The sequence below is a fragment of the Salvia hispanica genome, chromosome 3 (assembly GCF_029641045.1).
Source record: "Salvia hispanica isolate PSC_SH4W2 chromosome 3, Shi_PSC_v1, whole genome shotgun sequence".
Classification (NCBI taxonomy): domain Eukaryota; kingdom Viridiplantae; phylum Streptophyta; class Magnoliopsida; order Lamiales; family Lamiaceae; genus Salvia; species Salvia hispanica.
The window spans coordinates 65,794,604-65,819,433 of record NC_142694.1 but is presented as its reverse complement, the minus strand read 5'-3'; the positions used below and the strand labels follow the sequence as shown (position 1 = coordinate 65,819,433).

Genomic DNA, 24,830 nt, shown 5'->3' with positions numbered 1-24,830 from the left:
TATTAAAAATTTGTCACTCAATTCTAATCAAATGTCCATAAATTTAAAATATGTGACTACATAAATTGATTTTATTACCAAATTTATTTATAATACATAAAATCAATAGAAAAAAAATATGAAAACTCTAATGGTTACTATTGGAGAGTGAAATTATAGTGATAATATAGAGCAATATATTAGAAAAGTGTGATTTAAGTGATCCAAAATGATGGTTACATAAATTAGTAACATAAACAAAAATATAGCGGGCCAATAATGCGGAAAAGTCCTAAATTTGATGAATAGCCTAAGAGCATCATTAATCCCATCCCCATTTCAGGCCCCAAGTCTCCTCCACGTCATCATTCCCCTAAATTTGAGTCTCATGCCACAACTCCTCTAACCCAGCAGGCCACAACCCGGGCCACAACTATTAAATTGCACTATTCACAACTTCAACCTATTTTACTCGTAAAATAGAATACGTTGAACAATAAAAATCAGAAAAAATCATTGTTCAGTCGAAAATTTGAAAATTACAAATCTTAGAAAAAAAATTACAAATCCTAAAATTTTTATAAAACTAATCTATAGAAGCCGGAAATATTGGAATACAAGAGGAAAGAAATGGAGTTTGTGTGGAAGAGTGGTAGAATGGAGCACAACAAGTGTATAAATAGGCAAACAAAATTTTAAAAAAAAATTAAAAATCGAGGGGACTTGCAGCCCTGCCCGAAGACATCTAACGTCGGGCCGAGACTCACACGTTGCGGCACGGGTGTCGTTAACCCTGAGCTGGTGATGCACTTTTTATTAGCACTAAAAATACCTGCAAGTATACAAGGTAGATCTAGTATAGCTAAAGGTCAGTACCGGGATATCGAACACGGGGAATATAATTGCAACTGGCTATCATGTCCTAAACGTCAAATACTATTTAGAGAAACATAGATTTGAGTTTGAAACATATAAAACTAGAGATAACGTAAAACAATAAAAGCAAAGAAGATAGAATTAGGCAAATAGAGGAATTTCAAGGATAATGATTTCACTAACTCTTTAGTTATTCTAATTAGTTCTACGTTCATCCGACTCAAGTTTTACCACGATCTCTCCCTATCATGCATCAATACTCATGTCACAATTATTGTATGAACATATAAGATAAACCAATCAAAGCTATCACCGATCAAAGATTGACAATAATCAAGGTAACGGTCAATTAGTCGAACAAAAGTTCAAGAAAAATCAAGTGGAAACGAGTTCTGAACATTAAACATAAAAAGAACTACATAAAAGTCAAATACTATCAAAACTCAAAATTCTATTGTTTAGCAATCCATAGACAGATGAACTAAAACAATAATTAAAGTACGAGACATGAAATAAACAAACAAAACCCAAGAATGAATCTTGAAGTCTCCATGCTCCTCTTGCCTTGCTTCAATCTCCAAGAATGGTGATGGAATGATGGATGAAGGAATTAGGGTTGGAGAATGAAGGGGGAGCCATGAAGGCTCCCCTTTTGGGGCCTATGGAAGGGTTGAATTCTATGAATGAGGTTATGGGGTATATATGGGCTTGAGAAGGATTTAAATTTGGTAATAAGTTTCCTCCAAGCATTAGGAAAGATGTAAATTTCGTTCCCCATAGTAGAAGGAAAAGATTTGGCTTCACAAGGTAATATCTTCTTTCCTTCTTTAAATTTCCGTCTAGGCTGCAGCTGGCAGCTTTGCGCAACTTTGGTAGAACCGCTATAACTCTCTGCAAAGAACTCCAATTGAGGTGATTAATGGTGTGTAGAAAGCCCTGATCGGACTTCAGGATCACCGGCAAATTGAGTTTGAAACAGCTGTCGCGCGCCGCTTTTTTGTGGCGGGCTGCCGCACCTTGGCTGGTGGTCGCCGCGCGTAGTCCAGAAGCTTCTGACTCTTTGTGGCGGTCGCCACGCACTTCCCGGCGATCGTCGGGCGTATCTTTGTCTTCGCTAAGCTCCAGCGGTCGCCGGAAGTGTTGCGGCGGTCGCCGAAGAAGCTCCAGATTTTCTACTTCGCGTTTTTACTCCCTTTTTATGCTCAAATATGCACATTTCTCACAAAACATGTCAAAATACCAAAATAGATCAAATATGCAAATAATGGACATGTAATGCAACTTTGACATTAAAAACGGACCACAAAATGGTTTTAAAATAGTGCAAAATGCGAGCGTATCAGGCGGGCCGGACCCCAGGGAGCGGGCGGCCCAGGGACGCAACTGCGGCCCTAGGACCGTCCCAGGCCGTGACTCTCCTCCGTCTAACGCATGACCCGGGCCGGGACTCACGATTTGCGGCTAGGCCCCTTGCATTAATGATGCTCTAATAGTTCATCCCAATAACTTAAACAATATACGGGTACTAATCAAATTAATAATAGTATAAATACTGAAAATGACTAAATTCAAATATGTAAAATGAACAGGAGTATGACAGTGGTAAATGATGCTACATTGCTACACAAAAATCCAACAATATCATCGCTCTTCGTCCATGGCCCTTCTATCTCATTTTCTAATGGTACAATTTATCATCGAGAAATGGAAAAAAAAAAAAGTGAGAACCATACTAAAAAATAATTCCACAGTAAAAAAAAACGTGTATTTATAAAGAAAAGTTTTTCTAAACCTTTTAAATTCTATCCAAAATGAAAAGTCATCCTTTATCTATCCAATCAATGACCATTAAAATAAATACTACTATTAATTTATGATTTACTTAGTGAACATGAACCTACCATTTCAAATGAACAGCTATTCCTTAATGAAATTAGCTCATTTCGCAGACAACATATATAAATTAGGAGTAATGTCTGATTCAGAGAGACAGCCGTCAACCGCGGTGGGGTTTATTTTTTGATAATAGGGGTTAATTTTTCAAAATAAGAAATTGTTTTAATTTTTTTTTTCTAATTCTCATTCATTGTTCTTATTATTACCCTTCTAATGATTATAAATCCAACATACCCTTCAACCCAATTTATTTTCTTAATATTTCCCTTCTAATGATTATAAATCCAATATACCCTTCTACCCACTTTATCAAACATTTCACTCTATTCCTTTTGCCACATTCGTATGTATATATGTATATGCTGGCAGAGTTTCAACTTTTCAGTTATCACATTTAATTTAATAAACAATTTTTTTATTTAGATACACAATTTCCACTCACACGCAATTTAATGAGTATTGCTTACTTCTTTAATTCCATGAGCAATTGCTTTAATAAAAATGCATTCCTTGTATTGCATCATAAACTTTCCATTCTAACATAAATGCATTGCTTCTTTAATTTTAACTAGTATCTCCTCCGTGCTATGCACGGGAAATAGAAATATTTTTGTAATTTAGAATTTATATGTTTGATACTAATAACAATTTAATTAAATAGAAATGTTGGTATAATAATAAGTGTGAAAATAAAAAAATATATATAATAAACTAAATCACAATTAATAATTATAATTTCGATTTAGAGTAATATAAGTAAAATTTTAAACCCAATTATGCAGTTTAAGTTCAGAGCATGATTATAATATTTAAAATTATAGTAATATTAAAACAACAAAGACGCGTATTAAACATAAATATTTTGATATATACTACCTACTTACTACAAAAAGATATTCCATTCTAGCAATGCATAGTGCAATTCAATACCAAAACACCATCGATATGAAATTAGTACTCCTAATATACAATATATAATAATCATAAAAAATTACAATAGCGAACTATATATTAAATAAATAAATAAAATATAATCTACATTCATATTTCATCAAATTCAAAAATATAATTTATTAAATTAAACAAATAAATTTATTACATTAATCCAATATATCACATAAATCCACAAGCGCTTGTTACATCTATTATGTTTCATAATAAAAATAATATTTAAACTTTTCACCTAGACTCCACCTATCTCGACTACCCTTGATCTTCATCGGTCGTCTCCTGCACTTTTCTTGTCCTACTCTGGCACCATCTTCTCCATCAGCCAATGTGCCTCCACCACACGTAAGAATTTCAAATTAAAATCAACTATACATTGTATATTGCAATTTCAATAAATATTTATTATTGAAGGCTTAATCATACCGGAAAATATGTTTTCAATTGCCCTTGGAGATGCTCTTATCCATTGAAATAAATCACTTCTCATACTTTTTATTATCTACCAGAAAAAAATCTCCATTCATAGTCGTCAATCGCCGCCTTAGCTTATTATCTCCTCTTTCCCTACCCGCTCTCTCCCCGGAGCCCCCATACACAAATCAAGCACAAAGAAAGAAACACGCTTTTGATTAATAGAATTGGTTTTTAGAAATTTTCCGTGTCCATATACCAAACAATCTATTCCAATTTGTTTATGGAGACACCAAGTCAGAGAATTGTGCATAAGAAATTCATTCTCATTAATGTGTGATCTCGAGGCTGCTCACCAGAGAAGAGCAAAGAAGAGGAAAACAATGAGGAAAGTAATCAAAGCATGAGCAAACTCCGAGAATGAATTGGAAATCATTTCACATAGACAAAGAGGCAAAAACCTAACCTTCTCCCCGAATAATCTTTGAGCTACCAAATCGATTGCACTACATAAAAGTATTCAATGTAGTTTTTTCTTTTTCGTCAACATTAAATGAAAGAAAATACTTATAGAAAGATTTCATGTGCTCCACTACTCCACTGAACCAACTACATAGCAGTTATATATAATTACTAATAATTTATGTTATATATAATTACTAATAATTTATGATTATGAAGTCTTTATTTCATTTTATTTTATTATAATATTCATAATGGCAGTTTTGTAAATATCTCCAAAACTCCCCTTTTATATACTTATAGATGAGCAATTGTTTTTTATAATAATTTAATCATGATTGTTAATAAAATGAGTTTTCTCCTTTGCAACAACATAACGCTGAGTTTAAAGCAATTAAATTTCGTACCTTTGCAGTTTGCACCAATTTGACGAAGCAAGCTAGGGCGAAGAGCGGAAGTGGAGGTGGCGAAGGGTGGGGGGCGGCATGGAATGTTAGAATTTGAGAGAGCAAGTTGACTTCTTGGGTTCGAATTTGAGATGGGCTTCTGTTCCATATCGATATATTATGCGCCTCTGCATCTAGCATTGGACAGACCTCATACAAATCCGGAGGGAAAAGCGTTCCTAAAGTTATACCGTCCGTTATTTCATAAGTGACAAAAGGGCGAACCAAAACAAAATATTTTTTCTTACTAGGTGTGATCCGTTCTAGTCTGTGAGCGAAGCTCGTCTATTAATTTCAATCAGGGTACGTAGTAGCCTATTAAGGAGATAACCTTAACCCACTAGCTGTCAGAAGCCCATCTCCCAAGGCCCTCGTCTTAATATTATCATTACACATTACGATAGAATAAGTGGGTTGTTTTATCTTTAAAAGGAAATTGTTTTTTATACATAGAGAAGGCATCGTATCGCACAAATATTGTAATGACATGGTTATTTCTTTAAATATTAAAATAATCATTTAGGTTTGGCCATTTCTTTTGAATCATACAATAAATAATATCTTCTAATTGATATGAGTAAAATTTAACATTGATAAGGAAAATTGATCACTAAAATCATGAACTTTGGTTAAAATTTGAACACTTAAATATATACATGAATACTTTTTGCATTACCCATAAAACAAAATCAAAAAAATCATTTCATAATGCATTAAAAAAAATAACATAAATATTGTAATGACATGGTTATTTCTTTAAATATTAAAATAATCATTTATGTTTGGCCATTTCTTTTGATTCATACAATAAATAAAATATCTTCTAATTGATATGAGTAAAATTTAACATTTATAAGAAAAATTGATCACTAAAACCATGAAATTTGGGCAAAATTTGTACACTTGGATATATACATAGAAATATACTTTTTGCATTATCCCGTCAAAATTTGGACACTTATAAATTGATCACTAAAACCATGAACTATGGTCAAAATTTGGACACTTGGATATATACATAGAAATATACTTTTTGCATTACCCCGCTAAAATTTGGACACTTGGATATATACATAGAAATATACTTTTTGCATTACCCACAAAACAAAATCAAAAAAATCATTTCATAATGTATTTAAAATGTTATGTCAGTCACACTCTGTAAATTCTACAGCATTAATAGAGAGATGGGTAGTGGGAATACTATTATGAATTATACGGGGGAGCTGTAATGTTATACGAGTAAGCTGGCACAATGTCAAGTTATACATTCCCACTCGGATAAAAATCTCGTTTTTTATTAAAAATGATACATTCCCACTCGGATAAAAATCTCGTTTTTTATTAAAAATAAAATGTTTTTCTTTTTTAGTTGTTCTATTAAAAATTAAATGTTTCTTGAAATAGAACAACTCCAACAGACTCTGTCTTTGCTTCAACAGACTCACGCCCTTTTGATTGTAAACGGAGAATCGGTGGACCCTTTATTGAACAGCAAACTAATCGGTTTGTACGGTTTATTTGGGCAGGTGAGGACTGCCCGCCAGGTGTTCGACGGAATTCCTGAACCGGATATCGCTTCATGTAAAGTGATGATAAGATGGTATTTTATGAATAATTCATACGAAGAGGTCATTGCATTCTATAAGTTTATGCAGAGGAGATTCTTTGTTGTTGATAACATTGTGTTCTCGATTGTGTTGAAGGCGTGTAGTGAGCTGAGTGATTTTGGTGAAGGGAGGAAGCTGCACTGTTACGTAGGGTTTTTGAAAGGATTTGGGACAGGAATGTGGTGTGTTGGACATCAATGATTGCGGGCTTCGTGCAGAATAATTGCTAGAGAGAAGGCTTGCTACTGTTTAACCGAATGAGGGATTGCTCGGTGGAAGCAAATGCTTACACTTTAGGAATTATAGTGACAGCTTGTGCGAGATTAGGGGCTTTGCACCAAGGCAAATGGGTGCATGGAAATGTGATTAAAAATGGGATCTTGGTGACTTCCTACTTATTTACTTCCCTTCTCGATATGTATGTGAAATATGGGGCTGTCAAGGATGCTCGGGTCGTCCTTGATGAGATTTGTGTCATTGATGTTATTTCGTGGACAACAATGATCACGGGATATGCCCAAAACGGGGTCGCTGATGAAGCCTTGCATTTGTTCACCAACAAGAAATGGGGAGATGTTCGTCCTAATTCGGTTACCTTATCGAGTGTGCTATCAGCTTGTGCACAGGCAGGCAATGTCTCGTTGGGTTCATCAGTTCACAGTTTAGGGGTCAAACTAGGACAAGATGATTTATATGTCATGAATGCTCTAGTTGACATGTATGCAAAGTGTCGTAGGATAAAGGATGCTGTTAGTCTGTTTGAGTCTATGGTAGAAAAGGATGTCGTTTCTTGGAACTCAATTGTTAGTGGTTATTCTCACAACGGGTATATGAAGCCCTGAGGTTGTACAATCAGATGAGAACAGATTGCTTTAGGCCTGATCCAGTAACCGTGGTGGCAGTCTTATCTGCTTCGGCTAGCTTTGGAGAGATCAGATTTGGCTCTTGATACATGCTTACTCGATAAAAGAAGGCTTCTTGGCATTCAACAACGTCTATGTTGGCACTGCACTTCTAAATCTGTATGCCAAATGTGGCGATGCAGAGTCTGCTCGCACTGTCTTTGACGAGATGGTGGAGAGGAACACAGTCACATGGAGCGCCATGATCACAGAGGGCTGGAGTTACTTTGATCAAATGTGTCGCGTATACAACTTTATTCCCTCCACACGACATGTATGCATGGGGGATTTGTTGGCCCGGTTTGGGAACCTAGAGGAAGCTTGGGAGTTCATTGAGGGAATGCCGGTGCAGCCTGATTGCACGATTCTCGGATCTTTTCTTCACGGATGCAGTATCCATGAAAGGTTTGATCTTGGGGACTTGGCTGTGAGAAAGATGATTGAGCTTTATCCAGACGATGCAGGGCATTATATGCTTGTGGCGAACTTAGATGCTTCAAGAGGAAGATGGGATCGGGTGAGTCAATATAGAGCTGTGATGAAGAGAAGGGGATTGAGGAAGGAGGTCGGATTGCTCGTATCGACTCAAATAAGGATCAGAGGGTGGCATCGTTTGGTAAATTATACAGTAGGGTTTATACAAGGAAAGTGGATCAGTTTATGCTCAAGTTGAGGTGATGTTAAAGAACATGAATCAACTACACATTTGTATTCGTTTATTTATCTCTTTCGGTCTCTGGAAGAAGATGTGTTTCATCATCTAATATCTGTTGCATTGTTTGGATAATTTTATCAAATTATCTAAAATGGCCAATACTAGTCAATCAGCATGCACCAAAATATTAGGGGAAATGTGGATTTATTCATTTCTTGGAGTACAAATGCACAAGTGTTGATTGTTTCTGTACTTCTTGTATTACGATTTCATGCAATTCTTTCTAGGATTTGTTGCGGTATAGGGTGTTGAAAAATAACTTAGTTTGGTATGTTGCTTAAGCAAATAATTGAAGCTGTGATAATGGAGCATTATGTATGGGCTTAAGTGTGTGTAGAACATTTAGTTCTGATGCTGTACTACTTTTGCATAAAATAGTTGTATCCCAGTTTGAAACCCATATGCTACACAATCTTATATGATTTAATATAGCTTGCTTCATAGCTGTGACAGAGTTCTAGCGAGTTAGATTCACTTAGTAGACGCTACAGTTAGCTTCCCTTAAAACGGTACTGTTAATTGAGAGTGAGGACTTTTCAAGGGTCTCAGGAGCTTTATGGAGTTACGTGTTAGGATTGACAACCCTAATCTTGTAATCAACGTTTGCATCGCATGAGCATAAGCTAGGTGACTCGTCCTTTCAAAGTATAAACTGTGCTAGGTTATTGTAGTTGGAATTTGTATAACCATAACTGTGAACGTACATCCATTGAATTCTCTTATCTCTCATATTTTATCTTTGTGATTTAATTGCATTTAGTTGTTTGATTGCTTTTAAATTGTTTTACTTTAAAAAACCCAAAACTTCTCTTGTTTCTCTAGATAGTATTTGACGCTTAGTACATAATAGTCAGTTGCAATTATATTCCCCGTGTTCGATATCCCGGTACTGACCGTTAGCTATACTAGATCTACCCTGTACACTTGCAGGTATTTTTAGTGCTAATAAAAAGTGCATCAGAACGCACGAGATGTGCGATTCATTGGCGCAAGCGCCGACGAATCGCACAATATGCAATCAGAAGAGGGATGTCAAATTGAGTGGGAGCTTGGGAGGCGATCAACCGGTGACGCGCAGACGAGCGTGGGCTCGTGCACGCCGCCAGTGAAGACCTCCGGTCCCGGAGCAGCCTCGTGAACGTCGATTAGTGGGAGCAAACGACGCGATCCAACGGCGACATGAATACGAGCATGGGCTCGTCCGTGCCGCCGCAGAGACCGCGACAGGTTCTTGCTCAGCCACGCCGGTCACCGACGCTGGTGGAGGGAGGCGGAGCTCGCTGCTCGTCCGAGAGCAGCGGCTGTCTTCTCCGCCGGAGACAACCCTAACCCTAAAAACGAAACCCTAGTCGAACCCTCAGCCGCGCCACGCCGGACCGGAGCCGCACCACCACGCGCGGGTGCTGCTGGTTCCGACAGGTTGACGCCGGGAGGGAGATCAGCCGGAGAATCGCGGCAACAGCCCCCGGCTGGTTGGTCTCGGCGGGAGGGGGGGGTTCGCGGTGTTTCCAAGCCGGCGGCTCTGGACGGCGAGCGTAACGCCGGTGAATCTTCGTCGAGTTGATTCGTGCTAACCTCGAACAACGAGATATCGATGAAAGATTATTTTTATGATTATTTAATTCCTAAATTAAAAGTTATCATTAAAAATAATATTATTTAATGAAATAAAATATTTTGGAAAGATTTCCCTAGATTTTAGGAATATTTTGATTATTTTCTATATCTATGGAATATTTTATATCCTAGATGATATTATTAAGAATATTTTAATAGTTTCCTAAATATTATATATATCTAGAATCCTAATTAGGATAGATATGTAAGATTACATTAAATAATATAATTATTTTCTTCCTAATCTTGAACAAGTACATTATATGAATTTAATTTTTCATGTCTAAATAAGATTTAAATAATGTACTTTATTTTGGATATATCTTATAGTATGACATGAATAACAATTAAATTCTATATTAATTAATTCCTAAAATAAGATACTAAAAATAATAAAAGCTTTAATTATCCAGTCAATTAAATACCAAAAGAATTTAATTAGTCTTAATCTACCTTAAGGCTAAAGGATAATTAATGAAAAACCATAACCCAAACATCTAAGCTATAATTATGAACTTAAAGTTTATATATGGTCTCCATCAGTTGGACTGCCAAATTTTGTGAAGCTAGTTTCTAATATTATCGCCACCCACTTTGCGGGGACAATAATCCTACGAAACAGTAAGTTCATAAGGGCGGACTTCTCACACAATAAATAGAATGAACTTGAAAGTGGTTCCCAATATAACCGCCGCCCACCTTGTGGGGACGATAATCCTAAGGAACTACGAGTTTTAGGGTTCAATCAGAATTTATGAGATAGCTGGATTTTGTTATCATCACATAAACATTATCATGGGAGTGTGTTGTAGAAATAAAATTCTATAATTCTAAATCTGATGGTCGTGCTTAGGCAACATTAGGCGGCCATGCCATGTTTTGTGGTCTCTGGACTATTCGTCGATGTTGTGACTAGTAATATTGTCAAAATTTTAGAGAGTATTACCCTCCTTTGGAGGGTACAATTTCTTAATTTTGCTGTTGTAAGACTTTGAAAAGTTTTATGGTTAATCTACTCAATTTCCTTACATAAGTTTATGACAAATAGTAAATTTTTCTGTTTGCAGTGCAATAAAATCCGTCAAGATGTCTTTTAATCCTCTTTCTGCAATTCTCAAAGAAAACAAACTCGAGGGTCAAAATTACATAGAATGGAAACAAAACTTGGATACCGTTCTCACAGCAGAAGAGTACAAGTTTGTGCTCACTACTCCACAGCCTCCAGTTCCCGCTGCTAACGCATCGGTGGGAGTACAGAATGCGCATAAACGGTGGCATAAGGCGAATGAGATGGCTAAGTGCTATATGTTGGCATCTATGTCTTCAGTACTCAAGCATCAGCATTCTGCCATGGCGATTGCTGCTGAGATTATGCAAAATCTTGCGAATCTTTTTGGTACTCAGAATCGAACGGCTAAGTCTCAAGCCTTTCGGTGTATCATGACGAAGACTATGAAAGAAGGCACATCTGTGAGGCAACATGTCCTCGAGATGATGAGCCACCTCAACCATATTGATGTTTTGCGAGGGACGATCAATCCCGAGTCCCAGATTACTATAATCCTTCAGAGTCTTCATCCTAGCTTCCAGCAGTTCAAGCTCAATTTCATGATGAACAAGCGGGATTACACTTTGGCTGAGCTGCTGACTGAACTTCAATCGGCGGAGGACCTTATGGTTCAAGCTAAGGTAGCTATGCTGAGTTTGACGCCTAATTCCTTTGGCTCTAAGACTCGCGCAGGAAAGAAGAAGAAGAAGAAGAAGAAGAAGAAGACTACTGGAAAATGCTTCAAGTGTGGAGAGAAAGGTCATTGGAAGTCAGACTGTCCTAAAAAGGGCAAGGCTAAAGGTATGCATCATGCTCTAGTAGTCGAGTCATGTTTGGCTTCGACATCTACTCATACATGGGTTATTGACACTGGAGCAACTGATCATATATGTTTTGATCCTGACTTAATGCAGGTGACAAGATGTTTACATGATCGTGAGATCGATGTCCAGCTGGGCGACGCCACTAAAGTGGCGGCCGTTGCAGTGGGAGACGTTTATTTGCATTTTTCTAGTGATAGATTTTTTATTTTGAAGAATGTTTTGTTGGTACCTTCTTTTAGAAGAAATTTAATTTCAGTTTCTAAATTGTCTTTTGATGGATATTCGATTTCTTTTAATGACAATTACGTTATTAAGAAAGATGGTTCTTATATCTGTCGTGGTATCATGGAAAACAATCTGTACACAATCACTTCTACACTGTTTAATCAACGTAAATCAGATTCAATGCTACATCGAAAGTTTCTAAGAAAAGAAAAGAACCTTCAATTTCAGTGAACGAAACGTACTTATGGCACCTTAGACTTGGTCATGCCAACGAGAGAAGGTTTCATGCGATGGTTGATCAAGAGCTTATTAAAGGTCTTGAGAAAGAACCGTTTTCAAAGTGTGAATCCTGTTTGGAAGGCAAGATGACCAAGAGACTATTTAGGTCAAAGGGTAATAGGGCCAAGGAAGTACTTGAGCTCGTTCATACTGATGTGTATGGACAACGTCAACCGAGGCAAGGGGCGGTTTTCGATATTTCATCACCTTCATTGATGACTTCTCGAAATTTGGATACGTCTATATGATGCGCTACAAGTCTGAAACTTTTGACAAGTTCAAGGAGTTTAAGGCTAAAGTAGAGACGCGTCATGGTAAGAGTATCAAATGCTTGCGATCTGATCGAGGAGGCGAGTACCTAAGTGCCGAGTTTTTGGACTACTTATCAGCGTCGGGAATTCAACCCCAACTGACTGCGCCAGGCACACCCCAGCAGAATGGCGTAGCTGAAAGAAGGAATAGGACTTTGTTAAACATGGTCCGATCGATGATAAGTTATGCACGATTACCAATTTCCTTTTGAGGGCATGCCTTGCTATCAGCAAGCTATACACTAGACCACTTACCTTCTAAATCAGTTCCTACTACCCCATATGAGTTGTGGACTGGGCGAAAGTCCAATCTGGAACATCTCAGAGTGTGGGGGTGTCCGGCTCATATATTGGAAAAGGATCCAACTAAGCTGGAACCTAGGACAGAGGTATGTGTGTTTATAGGTTACCATAGAGGATCGAAAGCTTATGAATTCTATAGTCTCCGAGATAAGAAAGTCATTGTGAGCACACATGCCACATTCTTGGAGGAAGACTTTGTAATGAATCATAAGTCCAGCAGTGAGATAGCTCTAGAAGAGCTAACTTCAGTCACAAATTCCATTAACCAAGAACAATTACTTAGTGTAACAACAATTCCAGAAACTTCAACTACTACTCCAAATATTGTAGTGCCGCATCGCAGTGGGAGGGTCTCTCATGAGCCCGAAAGATACATTGGTTTGGGTAAGTGCATGTATCACTCCTCGGACAGCAATGTACTTGATCCCTTCGTCACTTCATCTTACACTGTACTAATCACTCATCTCTTGAATAGCTTTCATGAAATCCACAAATTAGAACCAAAATGGTAAAATAGTGTGGACATAAATTGATTCATCTTAGACTGTAATCTAAAACAGTAAATTGAATTAAACATTCTGGATCAGAAATACCACCACCAATTTAAATGAAAAAATTTACTTTATCTCACAAGTTCCAGTTACGTGTATCACACGCATACACCAGAAATAAATCCAGTTACATACATCATTCACAAAAGCAGCTGCAATACACATAAATCAGAAAAAAAAAATAAGCTGATGCAGAAAATACTTCATCGTTATCAAATAAATGCCACCACTAATTTGAATGAAAAACTTTCTTCATCTCATACATTCCAGAATTTCAGAATGAACGAATGAAAAACAAAACTTTAATAAAAAACATTTATAAAAATAAATTAGGGATAGCTCACCCGAAAGTCTGGTTCGATCAGCTTTGGGGTTGACCTTGTTCTGGTTTTAGGCGGGAGCTAATTGTAAGAAAAATGTTAACTAGATCACATAAAACCTGAAAATACTTCATCTTATAATTTATATCTTCAGTTACGTCAATCCAAACTTTGTCAATCAATCCAATAACAACACACATAAATCAGATAGTTGATGTTAAAAATACTTCATCTTATTATTTTATGTCTTCAGTTACATCAGTCACCTTTAATCAATTCACCCAAGATTGAATGGAAAACAAAAACTTTAATCAACTACTCCCTCCGTCCCAGAAAAATTGTCTCATTTCCTTTTTCACCCTCGTTTTGCAAAAATAATAATAAATAGTTAAAGTAGAGAGAGAGTAAAGTAAAAGAGAGAATAACGTAGAGAATAGTCTTACCTATATTATTCTTTCTCTTATTTTATTCTCTTTCAACTTTACCTATTTATTATTATTTTTGCAAAACGAGTGCAAAAAATAAACTGGGACCATCTTACTGGGACGGAAGGAGTAAATCATAAGAAAAATTGTGAACAAAATTAAAATTCAAGAATTGCCGATTCAACTCCGATTTTCTTCTCGTTTCCACTCACATCATATTTCTAATACTTAATTCTCATCACATCTATAAAAATTATCAACTAACATCGGTTTTGTAATAGTATGGCCCTTATAGGCCCAATCTGCTCCACTAGTAACCAGCCCATACTTTGTTGGGCTTGAGCCCAATCTCCAGTGGTGCCCTACACGTGGCAGAATGTGGTGGTGAGTTGGGGCTGTGTCTTTTATATACTGGTTCCTTCTCTCTTCCGACTTACTTTTGCTTCTGCCTCTCTCTTTTCTCTCTCGGTTGTGAGTGTGGAAAAACTAGGGTTTTCTGTTTCCCTTTCCTTCTGGTGTTCTCTCTCTGTGCTGAAGGCTTGAGAGTGTGATCTCTCTTCTTTCTCCTCTGTGTGTGTATACACTGGTGAGTGAGTAAGCTGAGTGTTGGGAAACCTCTGGTTTCTGGTCAGACAAATCTGTCTGTGTGTGAAGCGGTTTCTTGTGGTTCCAGAGGATTGGGTGACTGGTGTTTTGGCCGTGGCTTTGCCTTGGATTGTCTCTGCAACGAGGAGGTTACTGGATCTAGGGTTTCTGTGGATACGGTGGAGTAGATTGGTTATCTACTAAGGTTTCTCCATTGAGGGGCAAATCAATTGGTGACTAAGGAATTGAGGTTCAGATTTATAGACCTATGCAGTTGTACCTGGTGCAACTTGAGCCTATAAATTGTTCTTGATCTTGTTTTTATTCTTTGGTTACTTCTGAGTTCTTTTACTATCTATTGTTGAGGTGAACACTTTTAATCCGTGTGTTAAGTGTTTCAGGTGCAATAGAAGGAGTAGAAGACAGTAGATCTAGTAGTGTAATAGCTAGATCAGTTTCTTGATTGTATTACTTGTAATCTTGGCTGAAGTATAGACCTTACAGGTTTATTCATCGAAATCCCCGACTCGTTGATATCTTATCCGAAACAGTGAATTCATTCTAGGATCATTTTTGGACGTTACAAAAATTATATATAGGGGTAATGTCTACGGTTAGAAAGTTCATAGGAGTATAAAAAATTTCAATAACTAATTCATATAGATGGACTTTAAAATTTATAAGTACATGTATTTGCAAAACCACCTATGCGGCAGAAACAAAACTCTCTCTCATACGCAGACGCTTACAATGAATAACATTTTTATGCTAAACCTAACACACTAGTATTTCATTATTTGTGATGTTATATGGATAGAATTCAAAATTGGGAAGGGAAAGAAGTTAAAATTTGGGTATGAAACAAAAAGGACTATTTGGGCTTCTGAATTAGTGGGAATCAAAGCCCGAACAAGTTGAAGCCCATATTAATCAAAATTGGGCCGTCGCTATTTTCCCGATGATACTCACAATTTCAAGTTTTCTCTCTCATCTCATCTCATCTCATCTTTTCTGCAATTCAATGCTCCTCCTTCGAAAATGAGGAATTTCAGCCGTTATTCTCAAAATCCTGCGGCTCTCTTCCACCTCCACGCTTCCATGCAATACCTTTTCTAAATGTAAGTGATTTTTTCAATTTCGGATTTTTGTTTTGGGGGCGGCGCGGATGGTTGTGGCGGTGAATAACAGAGCTGTATTGCATGTTCAATTGTGGCTTATCTTCGTGATTTTCTATGAAAAAATAGCACTCTGATTACGGTGAATTAATGTGCGGATCTCAATTTTTTGAAAATTGATTAGTTGATTTTCATTTATTTGGTTATTGAAATCTGGCTGTAATGAATAGTGTGAAAATAGAGGAATGGATTGAACGGTGTTGTTATCTGTGTAATTTTACAAATTTGTGGATTTTTCCTTTTTAATATATAATCCTCCTTGATTAGTTGTGATGGTTTACATTTTTTGAGTGTCCAGATCTTCTCTGTTTAGTTGAGTGATTGGTTGAGTTTACTCAGGGAATAGGGGTTTCCTTTGATCTCTTCTAAAGCAGAGTTATTTGCATTGTTGTGTATCTGATTCTGAGTCAGTTTTTAATGGTAAGTAGTTGCTAACACCAAAAGGCAAGTTGAATCCATAATTTTTAAGGATTAGCTAATTTGATGCACAAGGGGGGTCATGTTAAGGACCCCATGGATTTTGGATGGGACTTGCTAGTTGAATGTTGGAGATAGGAACTTCATGAATTTGTGGACTTGTAGACCCTCTCTTGTTTAGAAGATTAAAAAACTTAGAAGTTAGTCCCTAATCATTCAAGGACTCTACAACACTATAAAGATTAGAGATAACTTAGAAATGAGAAATGAGAATAGCCACAGTATCAATAGGTGAATTAGGTTTGTCATTTACTATATGGGTTATCTTTGAATGCAAGGACTCTGAATACATGGAACTTAATATTTTGTCAGGAATGAAATAATTTATGTCTGTTTTTTCTTATGTTTTTATAGATGTGAATCATATGATGCTATTGAAAATAAAACATGGTTAATATATTTCTATCAGCTATACAAGCTATGCCATTTCCTTTTTCATGTAGTCTAGGCTATAGCTGTGTTAAATGTAGGAGAAGCTGAGCAAGAAGTTCTCTTTTTTTATGAATCTAGTACTCCAATTGATATTTGTTGCTAACCACCTCTCTCTTTGCTGTTCTGAATCAGGTTCGATTTTTTAGCAAGTTCCAGAACATGTAAGATTCAACGAGTCTTTTCTGCCATAAGGCTGAAACACCATAGCTTTGTCAAGTTTTCTGGAATCCATCATGTGGAAATCTATATCACATTCCATTCGAGGGTTTGGGCAAAAGAAAAACATTGCTGAGCTAGCCAGGGGTTGCCACGAAACATCAGATGATGAGATCTCTTCAAATGCTAGCACTGACGAAGGGCTGGAATGCCCAATATGCTGGGAATCATTCAATATTGTCGAGAACGTGCCTTATGTTTTATGGTGCGGCCACAGCCTCTGCAAGAACTGCATCTTGGGACTTCGTTTGGCTACTCTGAAGTTTTCCGCACATCAGATCCAGATTCCCTTTTTTGTTTCCTGTCCTTGGTGCAATTTGCTGACATTTCGTTTACTTTACAAGGGTAATATTAGATTTCCAAGCAAGAATTTCTTCATACTGTGGATGGTGGAGAGCAGAAACGGGGAGAGGGTGAAGGCACTTTCCTCCATCTGCAGAGATCGTCAACAAATATGGTCTCAACGGTGCCCTCCAACTACCGGAGATAGCTCCTCTGACGCCACCAACAGGAGGGTGAATCGTCTTGGTCATCCAAGTTACATAAATAACCACAGCCGTTACAGAGATAGATTCACTCCCGAAAGGCTCCAGATGTCCTTCCACAAATCCCTCGACTTCTTCATTAGAGCGATGGCCAAGTTTCCACTGGTCCTCCTTCTCATGATCGTCACATTTGCATTACCTGCTTGTGCTGCTATCCTAATGCTCTACTTGGCAATAACAATTCTCGTTGCGGTTCCAGCCTTCTTGGTGCTGTATTTTGCATATCCCGTGCTGGATTGGCTAGGACGAGAGATGAGAACTTAGGACCATATTCTTCTATTCAATTTCTCTCTTTGTTTTAGTCCTTGATAGACTGGAAGTAGGTTGTTGGGAAAGATATGTTGTACATGGAACTAAAGCCTTTCCCTTGTTGATGATGAAAGTGTTGAATAATATAAATATTATGGTTCGGGACTCAAATACTGATTTTGGGCACATTTAATTGATACGCACATTATAAACACAAATGAATCTGTTTAGGTTAGAAAACCATACAAATTAACATACTGATATTGTTCAATCATACACACTTAATTAACATACAGATATTGTTCAATAGCCAATACTATACAATTAGTCTAAATTTGTCCAACAATTCACACAAATGTTAAATTCATCAATACACATCACAAATAAAATATTTTTAGAAGTGGGAATGAAAACTCTTAACATATGGATATGGTAAAAGACAACACATTCAAACAAAATAAGATGCGAAACATATTGTCCATCCGTCTCATAAAAATTGACACTTTTTCCATTTTCTTCTATAAATAATCACTTCTATTTTTGGTCTGTTTTCTCTAAAATAAAATGGGCATCAGTATCAACTAATAATATTCAAATCATTTAATTCTCTATTTTTCTTACTATACCAATTAAGTATTTAAACTCGTGTCGTCCCAAAAAATGTCTATTTTTATGGAACAGATGGAGTAAAATAACAATATAACAAAACTACAAGTCTACAACCTTTTAATCTCTGAAATAAAGTATGCCACACATTGTCAATTTGCGTGACACAAATGAGTTTTCATCATGTGTCTCATGTGTGACGCGTTTTGCTCATGCATCTCATTAAATATTATGAGAACGCGTTTCTTTAAAAAAACTTTCCATTTTGGGAAGGTAACATTACATCGTCATATCTTGAGAAAAAAAAAAAGCCGCAAAACATTTGTTTCAAAGAAGGATTGAAACTGTTTAGGTTAATCAAATGCCAGTGGGTGTGAAATTGGGTAATGCTTCAATCGACTTGTATATGGAACGTGGGTGCTTGGATTTCACGGAGAAGGTGTTCAACAAAATGCCTAAAAGAGATGTGATTTCCTGGAACCATAGGCTATGCTATAAATGGCGATGGAGTGTGGTTTAGATGTTCGACGAAATGTAACAGCAAGGGGTTAAGCCAGATAGCGTGACATTTGTTCATAGCATGTAGCTAGTCCGACATAGTCAATCTCACCATCAAGGTGAAGCTCGTTCAGGAAGCTAACTATATTTAAAATTGAGCCAAGACCCGAGCAAAAGATGATGAGAAGGAGAGGAGAAGACGCCATGGTGTAGCTGTGTAGATTTACATTACCATTCACGATTTTGCTGCTGGGGAGAAGACATTCAAAGATGGATGAAAGATCTATTATTCTGTTTCTAAGTGTAAACTTATGAAATGTTTAATGTATTTATCGATCGAAAACATTTCATTTTTAATGGTACAAAGGGAGTAACTATTGAAACTGCAAAAAAAGAAGTGATCTATACACAGTTGAGAGCTAACATGGTGTTTTAATTGGGAGAGATGCATGTTTACATAAATAATTTCGGGTCGATTGTTCTGAAGCAGAAGGCTCGCAGATTTGGAAAAATAAATTACTAATAGTAAAGGCCAAAACTTATCTCTGCCTACACCAGAAACTCTGAATCAGCAAGCTCCAAAACTTTGTGTACGCCAATCGGTTTCACACCCGGCCGGAATGAATTTCCTTCAATGTACCTGTAAGAAGAGGATTGAGGAAGTTAGCAAGATTTGACATGTTAGGAGAAAGAAAAGGTTCAGAAGTTAAATCTATGCAAAACTTACAATTCTTTCAAATATGGGTGCTTGTAGAAGGTATCCGGAATCCTCCCGGTAAATTGGTTGTGATCCAAGTACCTGAATCAATGATACATATCAATAGATAATTCTAGCACATAATATACGCTGAAATGTTTGTTTTCCATTTATAAGGGATTGTCTCGTTTCTCGTTTATATAGCGACCTAAAGGTACACAATTGCCGGTGAAGGAGCCAACTACTTCAACTGCTGTATATGTTTCAGGTTGAATGCGATGAACTGAGTGATGCTAGAGAGAGGGATCTCAAGAGGAAGGCCTAATATGCACACGATAGTTGATTTGTAGAATTATGTAGGTCACCAGTTCCTTTGTACAATGCATTTATTTTTCTAAATTTTATTGGTGTTTAAAAAGGAAAAAGAAACAAAAAAATGGAGCTTTTTAGCTTTAATGCGGACATGAATGAAGGATGGAAAGAGAAAATTGATAGAGCAGAGACTATCATGCACAGCAAACTCAATTTGTATAGGTAGCTGGGATCTTCCTTCGTTCTTCTTCTATTAATTTTACTTTTCATATTTTCTATTTCGTAAAATAAGAGCGAATATAAGAACTATGCAGTAAAGTCGAGTTCACCACAGACAACTCAAGGAAGCCTATTCTTTCTGCTCCGTGTAAAAGGTAAACTACTAACTGGATATAGATAAGGTGTATAGGCTAGTCAACATGAAAAAAACTAACAAACATACTTACAAGTATGTTAATCGAGGAATATGAGCAACCCCGAATGGTATAACTCCAGACATTTTGTTGTAGGATAAATATCTGGAATGAATAAGTCATTCAACAAGCATATACATCAGGGAAAACTAAACAAGGTGACGAGAATATCTAAGATGGAGTACTAATTAGTAGAATTTAAAACTTACAAAATCTCCAAGTTTGTCAAATTAGCAAGTTGTGACGGAACTCCTCCAGTAAGGTAATTATTATTCAGATACCTGCATTATCACGTGGGATCATCAATGACTGCTTTGGATTGATTAATTCAGTAGAAACTATGAAACAGCTTAATTAGTGAAGCATACAAATTACGAAGAGCTGGGAAGCATCCTTCAATGCGAATTAGTTCTCTAATGGTCCCAACCAAGTGATTGTTACCAACATCCCTGTGAATATTGAACATAATCAGCTGCACAGGCAAGGGCAAGGATACGCATAGAATACATTAGAAGGTTTGTAGTGTTTTACAAGTGCCGCAAGTTTGTTAAGGTTCCTAATTCAGGAGGAATTCTCCCAATCAAGCGATTTTCATGCAGTTGAAGGTAACGAAGTTGTGGAAGATTTGTTAGCTCCTTTGGAATTTCACCTTTAAAATTATTAAAGCTCAGATAGCTGCAGAGTACCAACAATGCATGAACAATTTTGTAAAAAAAGTTAGGAAAATTAATTGAACAAGAGCTTCGAAGCATTTAATCACTTACAGATGTGTAAGCTGTTTCAGTTCACCAATTTCAGGAGGAATAGAATCTTGGAGTTTATTCCACCGCAAATTACTGATAAAATCAATAACACAAAAGTGAAAACGTCAGAAACAGGAAAAAAAATGCATGCAATTGGGGGAGGGGTGAATGGAGATCGAACGACGTTAGAAGTACACAACTGATATATGAACAGAGAGGTTATTGTTTATCTATGTGAAACTAAAAGATATTACAGAATCTTGAGATGCTTCAGTCGGCCAATTTGAGATGGAATTGGGCCTGTAAGTTTGTTGTTATGAAGATCCCTGCCAAACAAAAGATTTTAGAAATGTAAAAAATAGCAACGAAGTAAATAGCAATTGCTGTTTAAAAGAATATATAAGGAATTGACTGGAAGGACAAACATACAGCCTCGTAAGGTCCATCAGATTGGTGACTGCGAGTGGAAAAGGACCAACGATAGACACTGCATACACTTCCCTACAAGGAGAATCAACTCAGAATGCTGAGTATCACGATCCAATAGTGAGAAGCATAGGTTACACAATGTAGTAAAAAAAACAGGTGCAACGATTGATAAAGTTTACTAGTACAAAGAGAAAGCAGGGTTAAAACTCACAATTCAGTAACAACGCGATAATCGCTACCACTCACAGCGGAACACGTGACCCCGGACCAAGCAGGCAAATCTCCACCCCCGCAAGGATCGTCTCCAACCCAAGCATACACCACTCTCCATCCGAGTGATGCTTTTATCTCATTTAATGCCTTCACTGTCATTAGAAGAATCGCATACATATCTAATCACATATCTAACAGAGCATTCCTCTAACTTAACAGCCGAAGTAATGATGTCAGTAAAAGATGATTAGCATTCAGACGTGAGATCCCGAACACTGTTACTAGTACACAGAAGCTATTAAATATGGCGCACAATGCTAGAATTCTAACAGATTCGATCAAATACAACTCCGTAAACAATAAAGTACACATTCAATCCACTGAACAAAGCCTCCACACGCCAAGCCAACTTGTTATCTAACAAAATCACACTAATCGAACTTCTGAATAACCATATCAAGAAAATTAAGAAGTAACAACGCGATAGTCGCTACCACTCACAGGGGAACACGTAATCCTAAGCAAGCAGGCAAATCGCCACCCCCACAAGGATCGTCTCCAACCCAAGCATACACCACTCTTCATCCGAGTGATGCTTCACTGTCATTAGAAGAATCACATACATATCTACTCACATATCATAACTAAACATTCCTCTATCTTAACAATCGAAGTAATGATGGTAGTAAAAGATGATATTAGCATTCAGATGTGACTTCCCCAACACTCTTACTAGTACACAGAAGCTAATAAATATTGTGCTAGAATTCTAACAGATTCGATTAAATATATAAAGCCAACTTCACATCCAACAAAAATCACACTAATCAAACTTCCGATTACAGCAATTTTAACCGTATCATGAAAATTAAGAAGCAATATCATCATAAAAATCATAACCTAATCTGATCGATCAGACTAAAATCCAATCACGACCTCCATAAATTTCCAATTAAACCTAAAGCTCTGCAACTGGAGAAATCAGCTTAATAAAACTACATTTACAGCGATGGATCGAGAAAATTACCGTCTCGCTTAAGCGTCTTGCATAGGACGGGGTTGTTGTTGAGTAGTAATAAGAGTACGACGAGGAGATGAAAAAGAGAAGAAATGAAATGGAAATAATTGGCCATTGCCAATTAGCTTCTCCGGCGGTGATCCAGATTACATAAGTGAGATTGTACAATGTGAAGTAGTCAAGTTGGAGACGCTGCGCCTGCGTTCAATCAGCTGATCTCGTCGGTGATGAAATACTCAGCTCAGCCGTTCCTTCCCAAGATATTCACATTGTACTCCCTATCCCATTAAAAATGCAATGTTTTCCTTTTTTTATTATCCCATTAAAAATGAAACGTTTCCTAAAATAGAAACAACTCTATCTCTATTTTTTCATCTCTCTTACTTTACTCTCTCTTCATTCACTCACAAAACAACACTACATAAAATCCCGTGCCAATTTCTAAATCTTGCATTTTAAGTGGGACGGAGGGACTATAATTTTGGAACAAAATAATAGAGTAGTAACTTAGCCATTCTAGTATTTCATTTTCGTTTTATATTTTAGGAGATTTTGTTTTGTGTGTTAGGTGGAAAGAGAAAATATAATATTTATATTATTGTGAAGGGAAACTTTTTCTAAAAATAGAAATGTCACATCTTTTGCAGGACAAACTAAAAAAAAAGTGAGATATCTTTTATGGGACAGAGGGAGTACCTCATCTTTATTTTATACTCGTTTTTGGTACATATAAATCACAATTTTGATACCTGATGCAATTTTCACACCAAAATGCCTTCTAAACAAGAACATTTTTCCATTTTTGTCATTGAGGTTATTTTGGACATATACAAAACTAAGTACCAAAAGTGATGATTAATATCTTCTATCATTCTTATCACTCTTTATACTATTATTATTAATCCATACTAATATTGTTATTTTGATGTTATAGTATTTTTTTATATCATTCAAATATACTTAATTATAATAATATTATAATTATATTTAATTATTATCATAATACTAAAAACTATTTGTAATAAATAAATAATTATAGTATAATTATTTAAATTATGAAATATTATATATAATAATAATTATTATTATTATTATTTTATATTAAATTAATAACTAATATATAGTTTTAGTAAAAATTTAAATTATGTATTATAATGATATTAAGAGTTGAATATTTTTAGTTAGGTGTTTCAACCCTAAAATGATTATAAAATAATTCAATAAAAAATATTTAATTGATTTAATTATTTTAAATAATTAATTTAATTAGGTGTTTTGTTCTTGATTTATATTATGAATTTATATTATGAATGCAATTAGTTGTATGTATAAAACACTAAAAAGAAAGAAGAAAAAGAAGAGAAATGAGAAATGAGAAAACATAAACTAAGGAGAAAAAGAAAAAAGGAAGGAAGATAAAACACTAAAAAGAAAGAAGAAAATGAAGAAAGAAGAAAGAAGAGAAGAAAAAAATAATCACATGTTTGATACTATTTAATGGAAATTTCCAAAAATATCTTCCATAACAAAAAAATCACATGTTTGGTACCTAGGGTTATTTTTGTGACTGGGTACCAAAAATAATATAAAATAAAGATCAAGTACCATTTACGTGCGAAAGTGAAAGATCAAGTACCATTTATGTAGTTCTGTCTAATTTAAATGATAGTAACTTATTAAAATAATTAAGGTTATAACTAATTAACAACTTAAGTTGGTTAAAATCAGATTAAAATCGTTGACCGTTAAATAACTAGGACCGATTGTGATCCGAGTTGAAATGTTCAGGATGAAAAATTCAAAAGATAAAGTTAAGGACCAAAATCATAAAATGAGCATATGTTCTGGACTAATTTTGAATGACTTTTACTCTAAAATATTCAAGCCACTTTTTTTACTCTATTTTATCTTATTTAAGTACTCTATCTAAATCTCATGAGTATCTCATTTTAGAACATAGAGAATGAGACGAATGAAGTATTTATTTATCTTATTTAATTACTCTATCTAAATCTCATGAGTATGTCATTCAAGAATATAGAGAATGGGACGAATAGAGTAAATACTTAAT

General features: G+C 36.0%; 2 protein-coding genes and 1 pseudogene across 2 annotated transcripts; 2 read left to right on the top strand and 1 right to left on the bottom strand.

Annotated features, from left to right (window-relative positions):
- The first annotated feature begins 6,290 nt into the window (after window positions 1-6,290).
- Window positions 6,291-8,472, top strand: LOC125210570 (pentatricopeptide repeat-containing protein At2g03380, mitochondrial pseudogene; annotated as a pseudogene).
- A 7,229-nt stretch (window positions 8,473-15,701) lies between these two features.
- Window positions 15,702-18,001, top strand: LOC125211291 (uncharacterized). Its single transcript, XM_048111021.1, has 2 exons — window positions 15,702-15,854; window positions 16,953-18,001. Exon 2 carries the CDS (start codon window positions 17,054-17,056, stop codon window positions 17,843-17,845), a length of 792 nt encoding a protein of 263 aa, XP_047966978.1. The 5' UTR covers window positions 15,702-15,854; window positions 16,953-17,053; the 3' UTR covers window positions 17,846-18,001.
- A 1,242-nt stretch (window positions 18,002-19,243) lies between these two features.
- LOC125211288 (uncharacterized) lies at window positions 19,244-23,013 on the bottom strand. Its single transcript, XM_048111018.2, has 11 exons — window positions 22,769-23,013; window positions 21,740-21,893; window positions 21,529-21,600; window positions 21,354-21,425; window positions 21,121-21,192; window positions 20,888-21,031; window positions 20,725-20,805; window positions 20,566-20,637; window positions 20,390-20,461; window positions 19,662-19,733; window positions 19,244-19,574 (listed from the first exon to the last, which is right to left on the bottom strand). Exons 1-11 carry the CDS (start codon window positions 22,872-22,874, stop codon window positions 19,484-19,486), a joined length of 1,008 nt encoding a protein of 335 aa, XP_047966975.1. The 5' UTR covers window positions 22,875-23,013; the 3' UTR covers window positions 19,244-19,483.
- Window positions 23,014-24,830: the final 1,817 nt, after the last annotated feature.